Genomic DNA, 16,702 nt, shown 5'->3' on the forward strand with positions numbered 1-16,702 from the left:
GGTGGTGAATTCCTTACACATCCATATTAGTCTCCTTAGACAGTTCATTTTCCTTCTCCATTGTATTATACTGTATTGTATTACAGGCATATTCAGAGTTTTATTCTTGAGAATATCTCTTCCCTTGTGGTTTGATTTCCTGTTTAGAATTTTAGTCTATGGGATCCTATTTTTCCTTTGAACCTTTTTAATTCTCTCGTCCTCCAGATCTAGGATATATGTCTGACTGTTCCTGGTATTCTTCTTCTTTATCGCAAAGACCGAATGGTCTTTGTTTCACTTCAAGTTTCCCATCGTTTCCACCCCAGCAACCAAGTCCTTCCTGTTGTTGACAATCAGATCCTTAATAGAATTTACCCGCCTATTTCTCCATTTTAAAATGATGTTATTATTAATGCAAGTCATGAAATAATTAGCTACTCTACTTTTAGTAGTGTGAGAGAGCTTCAGCTGATGTCGAAATGATTGAAATCTCCCATCACTAATATATTATTCCTTTGTGTCAAGCTTATCTTCTGTTTCCTGGACTTGTCTGTTTCCTCTTTTTGGCCCAGATGGTCTGTGGAATGCTCCAATGACAATGTCAGGTCTGTTTCTCCAATGGAACTCTGCTGAAATGCTCGCCGCCATGTTTCCCCAATTTGACATTCCATCTCCACCTTTCTTCCTTGGTACAAGTTGTCCCCCAAGCCTCGAGTGCTCTCCCCACTTCCCTTGACCTCTTGGGATCTCCTTTCCAGCTCAATTCAAGCACTTTCTCCTATGAGAAGCCTTTTCTGATTTACTCACCCATTAACTTTGTATTTATTCTGAACAGGTTTTGGATTTACTTACGTGTCCATATGTTGTTTTGCCCTCAGTTCTTCAAGGGCAGGGGCAGTTTTATTTTTATATTTTCTCCCCAGCACTTTTCATAGTGCCTGGCACTTAGTAGGCATTTCATAAATCTTTGTTGAATTATATAAAATGGAATGCTACCCCTCTCTCATTCTTGGCTTTCTGCACATGAATTTGCCTTACTATACAGTGCTATTTCCTTCCTCTCCTTGTCTTCCTCCCCTGTTTCCTTTGAATATACAAATACATACACGTGCACATATATATGCGTGTGGGGGCATATGTGGATATGTACATATAATATATGTCATTGTTATAGTTTTAGATGTGGCCCAGAAATTCAAACCCAATTCTCTGATATTATCTTTACTTACCCAAACTGCCATTTATGAAGCTCTTGCCTTTGGTGAAAAGGCCCCCTGTGCAGCCTCTTGCTCAAGACTTTGTACCCTAGCAGAGCTTCCTGGGTTCCATTGGGCAGTATCGTTTGTGCCCAAGGTAATCGCCACATGGTTTGATCAGAAGTTCTGGGCTAGATGTTGATTATGTGCTCTGGGGAAGATGAGAACTTTACTGGAGAGGCAGTGGGTTATAGTGGATAGAATGCTGGACCTGGAGCAAAGATGTGGGCTCACATCCTGCCTCTGACACTTAGCTGTGTTACTTACATCATGAACCTCAGTTTCTTCATCTGTGAAATGGAGATAATGCCTCTAGTAACTAGCCCACGGGGTTGTGGTAAGGTTCAAATGAGAGAGTTCATGAGAAGTACTTTGTAGCACTGGGAAAGGGGCCCTGGCTCTGGAGTCAGCGTCTTTCTTGAGTCCTTTTCCTTCTCTTCTCCTCAAATTTCTCCTCATCCTCAGGGTCTTCTCCTAGAGTCCTCCTCTTCGAATCTTCCTTTAGCTTGATTCCTTTCTCAGCTCGTTCATTCTCTTCTTTCATCTCTGGCCGCTTCTTCCAGAGGACGCCTTCACCTTTTCTGTTCCTCCTTCACCTTCCTGTTTTTTCTTCTCCAGAACTCATTGCTGGCCTTCGTAATGATGCGGGAGCCAGCCTGATCACCCTCACGATTCCTCTTTCACCTGAAAAACCTTCTCTTCCTACTCCTCCCACACCTGGGAAGGGGTATGCACCAAAAATACCTGGGCCAGGCTTTTGTTCCACTGCGCGGTCTCTGAGCTATGGGGTCTGACCTTTCCTGGACAGCCAAGACGTGTCCAACTCATGGCCTGCCAAGGAGAAACTGCACAGTCCTTGCCACTGGCAAGTTACTTATAAGTAAAATGGAGCTGATGCAGCACTCTCGGGGCAGAATGGAAACTTTCTGGAGTGAAAAACCCACTCTGGACTCACCCTTTCCATGGGTTACCTTGGGGGAGGGGAGGAGTGTGACTTCATTTAAAATGGTGATCTAAATTTAGACTTGATATTGACATGACAAAATGCAAATTAAGTGTGAATTAAAGTCACAGAGCTGTCAATGCAAGAATGTGGCAAGACACCTTTTTGAGATTTCAAGAGAAAAAAAGTCATGTTTGTTCACTTTCATTATCCCAGTGACACATTTATGTTATAGAACATGGTAGAACATGTTTAAGTACCTACAGGCAATGAATATGAGGTTCTTAGTCTGGGGCCTGTGAACTTTAAAAAAAAAAAAAAAAAAAAAATTATATATATATATATATATACATAGACATGCATACATATATATTTGATAGTCATATTACTATGATTGGTTTCCTTTGAATTCCTTTGCAGTTTATTTTATGCATTTAAACATTGAAAATGCAAATTTTAGAAAATTTGAAAATTGTCCTGAGAAGGGGTTTGGAGGCTTCACAAATTGCCCAAGAAGGTCCATGATGCCAAAAAGATAAAGAACCCATCTAGGTTAAATATGCTGTTACATTAATTAGATTATAGGTCACAGAGCTTTCCATGCAGGTTATGGATTTTTTTTTGACTGGAAAGATCCATGCTTTAATTGCTAGGGGCATTCCTTCCAGTGACTCAGATGGCAACCCCACCACATCTTAACCTGTATGATCCTTGTCTGATCTTTTCCTAAATCTCCGGAGAGTAGCTTTATGTTGTACTTAGATCATTTCCTCATGTTCTTAAAAATTTTTTGGGGGGGTTGGGGGGTGGGGTAGGGCTATGGAAAATCATCTGAGCGTCAGTTTAGAGCCAGAAGGAACTTGGGACCCACTTATTTTATGGGTGAGGAGGCTGGACTCCAGAAAGGTAGTAAGGGACAGAGCTAGGTTTTGAATCCAAATCTTTCCATTAAATACCATGAAAGAAAATGAGTGGGGCGTATTAATGAACATGCCTGGGACTCAGGAGAGAGAAGCTGTCTTTGAGACCAAAGTTCACAGCTTTCTGCTGAGTTTCCAGCTACACTGACTGCTAATTACATAAAGTCCTTGTCTTCTCTCGAGGAAGAGCTGGCTATTTAAGGATGGTCATTGCCACTCATGTGGTTGTCCTAAGAGGCGGCTTCTTTCTGTCACCATCAGAGTGTTTGCTTTCACTCCACTTCCATCCATGGAACACTGTTAATCTTTGCAGCAATAAATGTCACTTGGATTTGTCACTTGAAAGCCCCCGTGCTTTATGAGCACATGCTTTGGGCCCAGATTTAAAGCCTGGTATGTCACTCCCTCATTTCCCCATCCCTCATTCCCAGCAGCGTCTTTCTGGCTCCAGCTTCTCATGGGCTTGGACCCCTCCCCCTTGCCTATGTGCTTAAAATACTTTTAATTGATTTCCATTAGGTTGAAATCACATGGTGTGGTTTGTCTCTTCTGCATTCTATAAACCTAGACAACAAGGAGATACATTCTGGGCTTGTTCTCTGCTTTCTTGCATAATTGATAGCATGTTGCACCCCCTACCTCAGTATTGGTTGGTGATAGCTGGGCCCACTCAAACAGCCGTTCGTAGACATTCCCGTCGTAACAGCCAAGTGCGGAATTTAAGGACTCATCAGAGAAGTCAAAGGCGTCAGTTAATAAAACTGCATCTTTCCTAAGAGAGAGAACATAGGAGCTGATGAGTATCTTTCAGATTATGTACACGTGGTGATTTCCTGGTGGGGATAAAAATGCTGGCGGGGCTGTATCCATTGCGTCCATCATAATGAAGCATCCTGGTACCCAAGGAATAAATCAACATTGTGGGTTTCTCTGTTTTTGCCCCAGCGCGGCTCCTCTTGGGTTGTAAGCTCCCACAGCCAACGTCTGAGTGCTCACGGAAGATCATCACTAACCCTCGGGGGTCTGTGTACTCTAGGATGTCAAACACTAGTCTGGCATAAGTCACTGCTACCTTTTACACAATTTAGTGTCTTTCTGGGTGCCCTGAGCAGCTCAGACGCACTAGTGGATGGAGCCCTGGACTGGAGCCAAGACCAGGATTCAAGTCCTGCCTCATTCATTTAGTAGCTGTGTAACCCTGGGTAAATCACCTGACATCTCAGCCTCATCTGTAAGATGGGGATAATAAGGGTTGTTGTAATAGTCAAATGACATAACATATATAACGTGCTTACCTACATTATTATCTCTAGACTTCCTAAGAAATTGTATTATTGATGATCATCATGTTTGCCCCAATACAGGCACTGCCTGCTCTAGTTTTAGAAATTTTGCCATAAAACTTGGGATTTCACTGATGCGGACACTCCCTCTGCTGACCCGACATCCATCTGACAGCTTTAGGAGAGTCTCCGGCTGCTCCAAAGGAAATGGTGGCCAGCCTTCTCATGACTAGGTGTTTCAAGCGTAGGGACTCTGGTTCTTGGCCCAGCTGGTGAACAGCTCATGTCCAGCCCATGTTCAAGTGTCTTCTCACTTAGAGGGACTCAGGGTCACTGCTCTAACTGTAGAGGTCATCTCACCCAATCCCAGCATTTTATGGTTGTGGAACAGATGGCCTTTGAGCCCTTGGGATAGAGGGATGCAGATAATTGGCTCCGTGCCTTGAGAGAGGCGTTCTGTACTTCTTTGGGAACCAGGTCATAAGTGAGACCCGTGAACAGACCAGCCTCAGGGGCGTTCACACTGCCCAGGCCCAAACAACAGCAACTCATTTTAAGTAGGATAACGGATAAGGCCTAGAGATCACTGGGTAGAGTTCTGTTTCATTTAATATTAGGTGAGGATAGGTCAAAAGGTATGAGTCAAAAGGCTTTTTGATTGGATCTGGTTATAATTTGGAAATGGTGGTGTTCAGGCAGATCACGGGATGATAGATTGAGACTTTGGAAGGGACCTTAGAGGCCCATTTAGGTCAACTTCTTCATTTTACAGCTGAGGAAACTGAGGCTCAGAGACAGGAAGGCAGTAAGTGACTGAGGCAGCAATGTGCCTGTATTTAGGAAAACTTCAGCATCATCTGTTTTGTTCAATAAGAACATACACAAATATAATTTAAGAAAAGTATTCCACATTCATTAGACATGGCACTTTGCATATTTCAGTTTGTTTTTTGGTCAGTCTTTGTTGTTTAGTAGAAAAAGCATTGGTCTCAGAGTCCAGAGGCCCGGGCTCAAGTCCTGGACCTCATTCTTTCGAGCTGTGTGACCTTGAGAAAATCACTTAGCCTTAGGAAGCCCTAGTTTTTTCATCTGTAAAATGGAGGAAATACTTACACTACCAACTTCCCAGGGTTGTTGTGAAGAAGGGGCTTTATTAATTTTAGAGGAGGTTGTAGATATGGGTTATTATTAATAATTAACTCAGTTTATTATTATTATTATTATTATTATAAACATCAATAGCATTATCATAGTATTATGTCATGTATTATAAATATCACAAATAGCATACATTATAAAACTGATATGGTGATATGACTATGCTATTCACTTTAAAATTTTATCTCCCATTAGCAGCGTGGTATGTAGGTAGAAACCTTAATGGTTTTTGAGTTAGGACGGCCTAGGTGCAAGGTCTGTCTCTGACACATCCCGGCTGCGTGACCCTGCCAAAGTCACGTAAGCCCTAGGTTCCTCAGGCGACTCTCTAAGACTGAGTTACAGAGGAGCTGCTGATCGGCATCGGTGGAGGGAGTTTTGGTACCAGGACTTCCAAGCACAGATTACGTCATAGGTCCTGGCCTTGCCTTCTCTCCCCACCCCCACCCCCACCCCCAAAAGTAATCTAGGAGGCGTGCTTGCTTACTCATTAATCACTTTGAAGCACCTGTGTGCATAGGTAACAGGCTCTACGAGTCAACATAACTTACTGAGTTGAGAACAAACACGACTGTTCTTATCCCACTTTGAAAGTCTCGTAGAAGGTTTTAAAGCCGGGTGACACCGGACAGTCTCCGTCAACGGAGGACCAAGAGAATGGCAAATAAATGGAGATGCTCCAGCCTGATCCCAGGCGCCCGTTCATCGTGCCGTCTTGATCCCCTGCACCTCTGCGATGGGCCGCTTTGGGCCCCGATCACAGGACCCTGGCTTCCCAGCTTTAGAGCGATGGGCCCTCAGTCAGAGGCGTGAGGGTCACGGCGGGAACGAGGCCGAGCTGGCTCACGAGTCCAGGTCTTCTCCTTCTACCCTTTGCTGCCTCTGAGGCACTCCCCCCACCCCCATATGCTTAATGTCCACTGGGGACCGTGCTTTGAGGATCCTGTGACCAGAACTGTGCCTTAGGCAACAGACGCTGTAAAAATAGTTTAGACTCTTTCAGATACATCATCGAATTTGGGAGAATATGCGTTTCCAGTTACTTTGGTTACCAGTGATTTCATCATATAGCTCATAATTTGTCTGTGACTCGGAGAGACATCTTCAAGAGTAACGGTTGTTGAAAAATTCATCACATTAATAAAAGAACCATAGCCAACCCGGTAACGGCCCTCTCTGTACTTAGAGCAGCTGACCGAGTCCTGAGGCAGTCGGCCTGCGCTTGGCCCTGGATCCACCCTTCCAGAGCATGGGGCTGCTGGCATAAAAGCAGGACTTTTCTAGAGGAGGCTTTACGTTTCATTTGGCTCAGGTGGATCCCAGATCTCGAGCTGGAAGGGACCCTGCCTTGGAGTCCAACGCACTCATTTTATAGAGAGGGAGACTGAGGCCTAGAACGATGAAGTGATTTGTGCAAGGTCACACAAATACGCACAAGGCAGACCTGGGATTTGTTTGTAAGTGAATTGGGACAGTGACTAATAATAATGAGAAAATAGTAGATAATCCATCCATGGTACCCAAATGGAGTCTGATCCATATTCTTCCATAATCCATCCATCCCCTCTCTGGCTATAGATATGCCATGTCTCTCTCTCTCTCTCTCTCTCTCTCTCTCTCACACACACACACACACACACACACACACACAGACACACACACACACACACACACACACGGCTTTTTAAGAAATATTTTTATTTTAGTCCAGTCCTTTGCCAGTTTCTGATGTTGTCTCCTTACTAGAGCTTGCTGATACCAAATTTCCACCTAGGCCACTTTCCTTGTATTGGGGAACGGCAGAAGGCCTGGCCTTGGGATTTTACTGGTATAGGGAACTCTCCTAATGCAGGAGCTGCCCTTTGTAGTCTTAGCTGCCCAGACCACTAAGGGGTTAAGTGATTTGCCCATCACACAGTATGTGTGACTTTAGGGCAATGCTGTCTTCCCATTATGCAGTGTAAAATATCTCTTTAAAGTCAAGTCTAGAATAACTTGGCTCTTTGACATTTCACCCCCCCCCCCCCCCCCCCCCCCCCAGGAATCCTACTTGCTACCTTGATGAAATCTTTGTTTCCTGGAACCAATCCACTGTGGTCTGTGCCAGATCTCCCTTCCTCCCCCTTCTTCTGCCCTTCTCCCAGCTAACACGTATACACTAATGCATTCCTTCTCCTTCCCTTCCTCTCAGATTTGGCAAAACCCAAACCAAATTAAAATATCCTTTTACTAGTCCTGTTTTGGAAGCAAGGTGAAATGTGATGGTGATACATATCAGTGGAGTAACACTTAAAAATGCTTTGCAAACCACTAGGGGCTATGTAAATGCTGTTTATTATTATTGGTAGTAATACTAATAAATAAAATGTCATAAAGGATTAGGTACTGACACCTAGCTGCTACCTCTCACTTCATACTCTCGGGGTGTTCTCATGATTAGTCACTTACCGGATCAGAGAAAGGAGGTCGACATAGGCCGCTGTCGCTAGGTCTGCTTGGACCCCAGACATGTAGCCGTCGTGTAGGAAGTCACCTAAATTAGACAGAAGGCCATGCAAGGCATACAGGTCACAGAGTCGTTTCATTACTTGGTGGATCTCTGGTTCATTTTCAAGTTTTCTTAGCAAGTCCACAAAAGTTTTCACAGTGAAGTGGTAACAGTGGGCCTAGAAAAGATGCAGTTGGGTGAACCTTTGCTTCTCGATCCAGGCTGCCCTCTGACCCAAGCAAAGAACTGGGGGGAAATAAGCATTTTTCTGCTCAGAATTGCACAGTGGTCAAAGCTGGAAGGGGTCTTAGGGACCATCTGGGCCAGCAGGGTTAGAAGCTACCATCTCCAAACTTGTGTTTAAAAATGCTTTGATAACCGTATTTCACTATGACTGGTTTTCTTCATAATTTTATGTATTTTATTCTCTGCATGTAAAAGCATTATTCTCAAGGGGTCTGTAGGCTTCAACTGCCTAAGGGCCCGTGACAAAAAGACAAGGAAGAAACTCCGATCTAGGCCAACCCAGGCCTGAGCAGGAATTCTCTCTGCAAAGTCTACAAGAGGGGTGGTCACAGCACGTGATCACAAGGCTGTAGGTTCTCCACTCCTGGTCTACAATAAGTGGTTCTGTGGATTTTGGGTGGAGACTTTGGGGAGGGGGGAGGGGGGAGGGAGGTCACTGCCCCCTGAGGCAGCCATGTCCTTTTGGACTGCTCCAATTATTAGGCAGTTTTTTGTTTGTAAAAATAAGGAAATATGAAGGAATATATATGGAAATATATATAAAGAAATATAAGGATATATATATATATATAAGGAAAAAATATATATGTATATACACATATATATGTATGGAAATATAAGGAAAATAGAAATATAAGGAAAAAGCTGTGTCCCTGTAACCTCCACCTACTGTTCTTAATTCTCCCCTCTAGGGCTGAGCTGGTCAAGTCTAATCCATCTTCCCCATGATAATCTTTCTAACACTTGAAGACAAAGGTTCTGTCTCCACTTAATATAAACATTGCCAGGCCCTTCAACTGGTCCTCGTATGGTATGGTCTTTAGTCCTTTCACCATCCTGCTCACACTCTGCTGGACACATTCCAACTTCCCAGTGCCCTCTCTAAAATATGGTGCCCAGAATGAAACAAAATACCCCAGATGTGGCAGAGTATAATGGGATTATCACAGAACCAAAGAATTTCAGTGGTGGAAGAGTCCTTTTGGCCTTTCTAGTCTAACTAGATGGCCTAGCCCCTACAACATACCTGACAAATGGTCATCTAGCATTTGTCTGAAGGCTTCCAGAGAGGAGGAACCCACCACTTCCCAAGGCAGTGCACCCTGTTTTTGGAGAGCTCTAATTATTAGGGCACACAGGCCTGAATATGTCTCTTTGCCGCTTCCACTCATGTCTCCTGCTTCTGTCCTCTTAGAACCAAGGAAAACAAGACTAATCCTTCTTCTGCATGACAGTCCTTCAAATATTTGAACACAGGTATCATGTTCCCCTTTCTTCTTTGGGCCAAACATCCCCAATTCCTTAAACTGAACCTCTTATGATATGGACTCAAGGCATTTTACCACCTTGGTTGTCTTCTGGCTTATCGATCGGTCAGTTTCTTGCTTCTGGACACCACTTCTCTTAGTACAATCCGAAATCACATTAGTTGATCAATGTCATTTTTTTTTCCATTTTGTTTTATTTTCAGTTAGTCAGCATCTGTTTTCTCTACCTCCCCTCTCCCCTGTGTAATTCCCTTCACACCAAATGAACATTAGCAGCAACAAAGAGAAAAAGGAAAGCTTGGCAGCAAAAATGCAGAGTCAAGCAAAGCAAATTCCTGAATTGAGTCTGTCCAAAAAGTGGATGTTTTATTCTTTATCTTGACCCTATCATTTCTGGAGTCTTGCATTGCATGGATTAAATTTCCTAAGTCATTTGAAATTGTTGTCTTTAAAATGTTGTTATTATTGTATAAAACTGTTCCTGGCCCTGCTCACTTTGCTCTTTGTTAGTTCATTCAAGTCGTCCTAGGTTTCTCTGACTCTATCCCTTTTGTCATTTCCTTGGGCGCAGTAGTATTCCATTATATACAAATACCATGATTTGTTCAGGTGTTTGCTAATTCCCACTAGTTTCTGGTTCTTTGCCACTACAAAAGAGCTGCTATAAATATTTTTGTCTTTATGGTCCCTTTTCTTCTTTCTTTGATCTCTTTAGGGTATAAGCTTGGTGGGTCAAAGGGCATGCACAGTGGAGTGATTTTGAAGTACAGTTCCAAAATACTTTCCAAAATGGCCAGACAAATTCAGAGCTCCACCAACAGTGCATTAATATGCCTGTTTTCCCACAGCCACTCCAACATTTGTTATTTTCTTTTTTGTGGTCATCTTTGCCTATCTGATGGGTATGAGGTGGAACCTCAGAGTTGCTTTAATTGATCAATGTCAGTTTGAAGTGAGGTCTATGAGAGTTCCTGGGATCTATCTTTGATTCTGTACTGCTTAACATTTTTATCAGTACCTTGGCTTATCAAATTTGCAAATGACACGAAACTGGAAGGGGTAGCTAACATGTCGGATGACAGATTCAGGATCCCCAAAGATCTCAAACACAAGACCCAATCTAGTAATATTACACCTGATAGGAATCCACGTAAAGTTCTATATTTGAGTTTAAAAAATGACAAGTACAACTGGGGGAGAGTGTGGCTTGATGCCATTTCAAAGGAAGAAGATCTGGATGTCTTAGAGGATTGCAAGCTCAGTACAAATGAACAGTATGATACAGCATCCGAAAAAACCTCTCAGTAATGTATCCGTTGCCATGGGCTCCATTATCTCTACAGGGATAAGATCCAGATTTCATCTCTCTTTCAAATTCCAGGCCCATTTCAATAATTACTTATGAGACATCTCCCCTGGATGTCCCATCAGTAGCGTAACTTCACCATGTCCATGATTATATTTTTTCCTCCCAGACTTGATCCTAATTTTCCCTATTTCTGCAAAGGACACTACCTGTCCTTCTAGTCACCCAAGTCTGTGACCTCAGAGCCATCCATGGCTCTTAGCTCTGCTTCATCTCCTGTGTCCAATGAGTGGCCAATCTTGCTCACTGTAGCTCCAGGACCTTTGTCTCCAATCACAGGCACCGCCCTTAGCGGGCTTTCCTCACCTCTGTTTCTAGCCTCTCCCTCTTCTGATCTTCCACCCAGCTGCCTAAATTAGGTTTGTAAGCATCTGCTTAGTATCTCTAGTGGCCCCCTCTATCCCTTGGGATAAAACACAAACTTCTCAGCTTGTTATTTCAAGCCTTTCACAATCTGGCTCCAGACAATGTTTCTAGACTTCTTTCACATTTTTCACATTCCCACACTTTATATTCCAGCCAAATTCTCTGTGCAGCCAAATTGCCGCTTCCCCACCTGACATCCCAACTCCGTGCCTTTGCATAGTCTGACTGCTGGCATCTTTGCCACTGTTTGGTAGAATCCCGTGCTTCCAGGCCGAGTTCAGGTGCTGCTTCCAGAACAAGGCCTTTTCTGATCCCCCCAGTTGTTAGTGCTCTTGCCTCCATATTACTTTTTTTTTCTTTTTTACATATTGTATCCCCTGGTAGAATGTAAGCTCTTTGAGGGTAAGTTAGCGTCCAGTATCATGCCTGGCACATAATAGGTACTGATTAAATGTTTACTAATTGGATGGAATTGGTCAGGTGCTCCTAAGAGTGCTGACTCATGCATTCCTTGTCTTCTTGGGGGGTCTGCTGATGCTTTTTCCACCCCATTTTGGTCTTGTGCTTTTTAAACCAGTGTTAATTTTTGCCCAATTTCTTCAAATATTTCATTTAACTCTTTGGGTTTGTCTCTTGTTTCTTTTCTCATCTACTTTCTTTTTGCTTCAGATGCTCTATAGCATTGGGTGGGATGGGGTGGGGTAGGTCCGTCACAGATCCATGATTTCATTGGTCGCATGACCCAGGTTTTCTGTATCCAAACCCAGTGTTCTTTTAAATAGTAGTGAATTGCCTTCCTCTGGAGACGACCTGAAATTCCTGTCAAACGTCACAGTTGCAAAGTGCCATCTTGCAATGCAAGCATTGTGATTATTTCTAGTTTGCAGATGGGGAAACTGAGTGACTTGCCTAAGGTCCCAAAGCTAGTAAGTGTCTGAGCTGGGATTCAGGGTCTTCCTGACTTCACACCTAGCCCTGTATATACCTCACCATGGTGTGTGCCACATGGAATCACAGGATCCCAGATTGAGAGCTGGAAGGGACCTTAGAAATCATTTAGTCTAATCCCCTCTTTTATAGATGAGGACACTGAGGCCCAGAGATAGTAAGTGAACAGGGTCATGAAGCTCAGTTCTGAACCCGGGTCTCCCTGACTACAAGGCCAAGGTCCTACAGACTACACCTGCTGCCATGACCAACTGGTCCGGGGTGGGGAGGTTAGATGATCAGGTGCCGCCATTTTGTGACTTTCCTCTTGCAGCACTCCCCACCCCCTCAACGTTATCCTGGGCCAGGAAAACTTTGACAATGTCAGCTTTATCTCATCCAGATTTGCAAAGGAAGCAACACTTCTTCTATCTGGCAGGAGTTTGACAACTTTCTTTCTCTGACTCCCTGACTTTTCAAATCACATCCAAAAATCTCACTCCTGCAGAGCCTTTCAATTTATTCCCTTCTCATTATCTTAACTTGAGGGGTATCTCCTGAAACCATGCTTCATGTCCTCGGTGGAGGGGGAGGGGAAGATGATGTCTGGGGTCGCTGAATGTGCTGCCCTGGGCAAGGAACAGTTCTGAGAAGACACCTCTTGTGAAAGGGTTGTCATCAAGAGGTCTCCATTCCTGAGAGACCCAGCTCATCTTTGTTTTACTCAGTAGTCCCAGGTTTAAGAAAGCATTTTTGTTGGGCTCATTGGTTCCTCCACTTAGTTTCTCTCTCTCTCTCTCTCTCTCTTTCTCTCTATCCCTCTCCTCCCTCCCTCCTCCCTCCCCTCTCTCTCTTTGCGTCTCTCTCTTCTGTCTCTGTTTCTCTCTCTCATAGTCCTGATAAGCGCTTACATTTCAACAGCAATCCAATTCCAAGACCTTTCTGTTTATGATCTCCTTTGATCCAGGTCACCTGGGGATAGCCGTCGGTCTATCTGGGAGGCCTAGGGTTTATTCTTCTGGGTCCTTCTGTTCTGTCTGCTCCCCTGCCTACCAAAGACAAAAGAATTCTCAACAACAGGACCTGTGCTGCCTGTGGAAGGAAATGGTGCCGACGTGCCACTAGGTGGCACTGTCTACTCAAGTCCGCCATGTCTCAGCCTGTCAAAGGGCATTCCAAGCCTTCCTAGGCGGCCTCGCTGGGATTCCTTGACCAGGTCTGCTGTCAGCAGCATTCCAGTCTCTGCTCCCGTGTAGGATTCTCAGGTCTTTTTGGGTTGCTAAGTCTTCACCAGCCCAGTGGCAGCCTAGGTGTCATCCTTCCTCAGCTCCTCCCTCCCTCGCTCACTGCCCTCTCCCCAGTCCAGTCTGTTGTTGAGTCCTGTCAATTCTCCCTTCATAGGATCCTCTTCTTCTCTCTGCTGCCGTTGCTATCACCCTGGCGGAGATCTTCACCTGCTGCGACAGCTTGCTGCTTGGCCTCCCCACCGCAGGCTGTCCTTCCTTCAGCTGTCAAAGCGATCTTCCTAAAACATGTCTGACCATGTCATCTCCCTGCTCAGTAAACTCCACTGTCTCCCTGTTACTTCCAGAATCAAATAGAAAACCCTTAGTTTGGCTTTTAAAACCCTCCACAACCTGTCCCCTTCCTACCTTTCCAGTCTTCCACCTTACTTTCTTCCCTGGCCTCTGTGATTCAGTGCCACTAACCTCTTTGCACGTGATACTTCATCTCCCAGTTCGGGGCATTTCTCTGGCTGGCCCTCATGCATGGAATGGAATGTTCTTCCTCCCCTCTGCCCCCTGGATTTCTTGGCTTACTTCAGATCTCAGCAGGCCTACTTTCTGAAAGAATCCTGTCCTGATCCCTCATGTTAATGCCTTCCTTCAGAAAATCCCTCCAATTTACCCTGGCCATCTCTTATTTGTACAAAGTTGTGTACATTTGTCTACCCCATTAGATCATCTAGTAAGCTCCATGAAGGCAGGGACTTGTCTTTAACCTTTCTTTAAATCCTTGCTTAGTACAGTGCCTGGAGCATAGTAAGCGCTTGATAAATGCTCATTGACCTTCATCTTTCAGACATTGGCAAGGAAGGAGGAGACCTTTTTCTTTTCTTATCTTTTTTTTTTTTTTTTTTTTAAGGCAATTGGGGTTAAGTGACTTGCCCAGGGTCACACAGCTAGTAAGTGTCAAATGTTTGGTCTGAGGCCGGATTTGAACTCAGGTCCTCCTGACTTCAGGGCCGGTGCTCTATCCACTGCACCACCTAGCCCTAGAAGGAGACCCTTTTCCTAAAATACAGAAGGCCAAAGTAATATATCCATGAAGTTAAATGAGATGCCAGCAGGATACAAGAGGAGGCAGGAAGGGAAAGGAATCGGGACCTAGATCTTTGCTTGGCTGTTTTCTTTGAAGTAAAGTCTTTAAACAGCCAGGACCCAATAAAGCTGTATTCCTAGGTGGTCTCAGAACTCCAAAGCAACCTCACTGGTGGGGCTTACGTTCTTTAAAATATGGAATACTGAAGCCTTGGTAATAAAATGAGGGCAACAGCTGAATGATGATAATGAGGTAACGGTAGCAGAGAGGGGATAACATTTTTCCCTTCCCTGAATGTAGCTGTTGGTGAGAGAGTGACAGAGACAGAGACAGACAGAGATAAGAGACAGACAAAGACAGAGAGACAGACAGAGAAACAGATCTGTCATATAGTCATTCATTAGCCAGTGAAGGACTTACTTTGGCTGCCTGGACAAGCAGGATGGTGGTCTGGTTCCATGCCACATACTGGTCAGTCCCCGAGCTGGTCAGTTCATGTAGTTTGTGAGCTGAGTTCCTTATAAGCCTGAAGAAGGTAAAAACAAAGACCGTATGCAATGTCCATTCATCAGTCCTTTTTCTGTTGGGCCATGCGTATATGGGCCTCTGGCCCATGGCAGAGCCCTTAGCTGCTAAACGGCTCTCCTAGAAGTCCAGCTTTGTCCTTGGCCTCCTCCTCTGTTAGGTTGGTTTTATCTGGGGCCGGCTCACTTTGGAGGACACAGGTTCCACGTGACGGAATTCAGCAGGCATTTGTGAGGCCATCAGTATGTATGTACCAAGTACTGGACACGCGAGGACCAAAACCAAGATAGGGTCTACCTCAAGAACCTGCCATTTCGCTCCAATATACATATGTGTGTGTTTGTGTGTGTGTGTGTATACACAGATAACACAGATAATAGAGCAGTAACTTCCATAGCTTCTAAAACTTGTGCATAATAATGTTTCTTAGAACTTATTTCAATGTACCTACTTTCCAGAACTGGCACCCCCTTATTTCTTCATCATGACCCAGGTGCCTCATTAACACTGGCCCAACACGGGCAGACCAGCCTGCGTAGGCTTGGTTCCAGTACCTACGCTTGTCCTCGCTGGGAGCTAACCGGGCAGTGTCAGCATGGAATCCTCTCTGATCCTTACAAAGTATCGTTAATTTGCCCTGTACATAATATGGTCAGAGCTGTTTGCATGTTGTCTCTCCCGTTAGATGGTAAGGTCCTTGAGCACAGGGCCTGTTTTTGCCTTTTTAATATCTGCAGTGCTGTGGGGCAGCTAGGTGGGGCAGTGGATAGAGCACCAGCCCTGGATTCAGGAGGACCTGAGTTCAAGTGCGGCCTCAGACACATAACACTTAGTAGCTGTGTGACCCTGGGCAAGTCACTTAACCCCCATTGCCCAATCGAAAAAATAAAATAAAAAAAAAATATCTGCAGTGCTTAGCACAGTGCCTGGCACACAGCTGACACTTAATAAATGCTTGTTGACTTGACTCAGTTTGACTTAGTGAAAGAAAACCAGCATCATAAGAAGGTTCTTCGGTGAATGTTTTTCAATCCTGCCTGTCCTGTCTACACTGCCTGCTGTCAGAAGGGTATTAGGCCTTTGCCTTTCACTCAGTGAACAAGCACACCTGGCTGCAGGGCTTAGGGAGGAGGTAACACCACTGACCCTGGCCCTGACTGCCTGGACAGCAGTGCACGGGGTCAGCCAATGCTGGCAGCTTCTAGAAATGACCGAGCCTTTGGGGAGATGGTTCAGCCAGACAAGTGACTGGCCCTCCGAAAACCCTGCCATCAGTTGGCTTCTTGACCTGGTTTGGACCCTGCCCGCACTTCTCTTAGCCTGCTCTCCACTAGCTGCTTTTCTTGCTCTCCTCAGCCCCTGGAGCTAAGCACTTTGCAGAGACGCTGGTACCAACCTGGCCTGGCTTTCTGGCTTCTGTTTGCTCTCTTCCTAACTTAGAAGCTCCCTTCTCCCGGGTAGGGTTTGGCCTTTCCAGCCCAGTGTTTGTCTAATCACTAACATGTGTTGGCCTAGCCTCAGGCAGGATATGACACACAACCTGATGACTTCAGGTTCTTTGGTTTTTGAATTGCAATTCTCTCTCTTTTCCCCTCTCCCTCCTTTTCTCTCTCTCTCTCTCTCTCTCTCTCTCTCTCTCTCTCTCTCTCTCT

At 44.7% G+C, this 16,702-nt stretch overlaps 1 protein-coding gene across 3 annotated transcripts in view; it reads right to left on the reverse strand.

The window, feature by feature from the left end:
- ACOX2 (acyl-CoA oxidase 2) overlaps positions 1 to 16,702 on the reverse strand; it is a 53,619-nt gene that overhangs the window by 5,478 nt on the left and 31,439 nt on the right. For all 3 annotated transcript variants that reach the window (XM_027863745.1, XM_027863746.1, XM_027863748.1), the window contains 3 exons: positions 14,946 to 15,051; positions 7,991 to 8,208; positions 3,741 to 3,873 (listed from right to left, as the gene is read on the reverse strand). In XM_027863745.1, the coding sequence (XP_027719546.1) occupies positions 3,741 to 3,873; positions 7,991 to 8,208; positions 14,946 to 15,051 (457 nt within the window). The remainder of the gene's footprint in view (positions 1 to 3,740; positions 3,874 to 7,990; positions 8,209 to 14,945; positions 15,052 to 16,702) is intronic.

This window comes from Vombatus ursinus, unplaced genomic scaffold (genome assembly GCF_900497805.2).
Source record: "Vombatus ursinus unplaced genomic scaffold, bare-nosed wombat genome assembly UNPS02014773.1, whole genome shotgun sequence".
In the NCBI taxonomy this organism is placed as follows: domain Eukaryota; kingdom Metazoa; phylum Chordata; class Mammalia; order Diprotodontia; family Vombatidae; genus Vombatus; species Vombatus ursinus.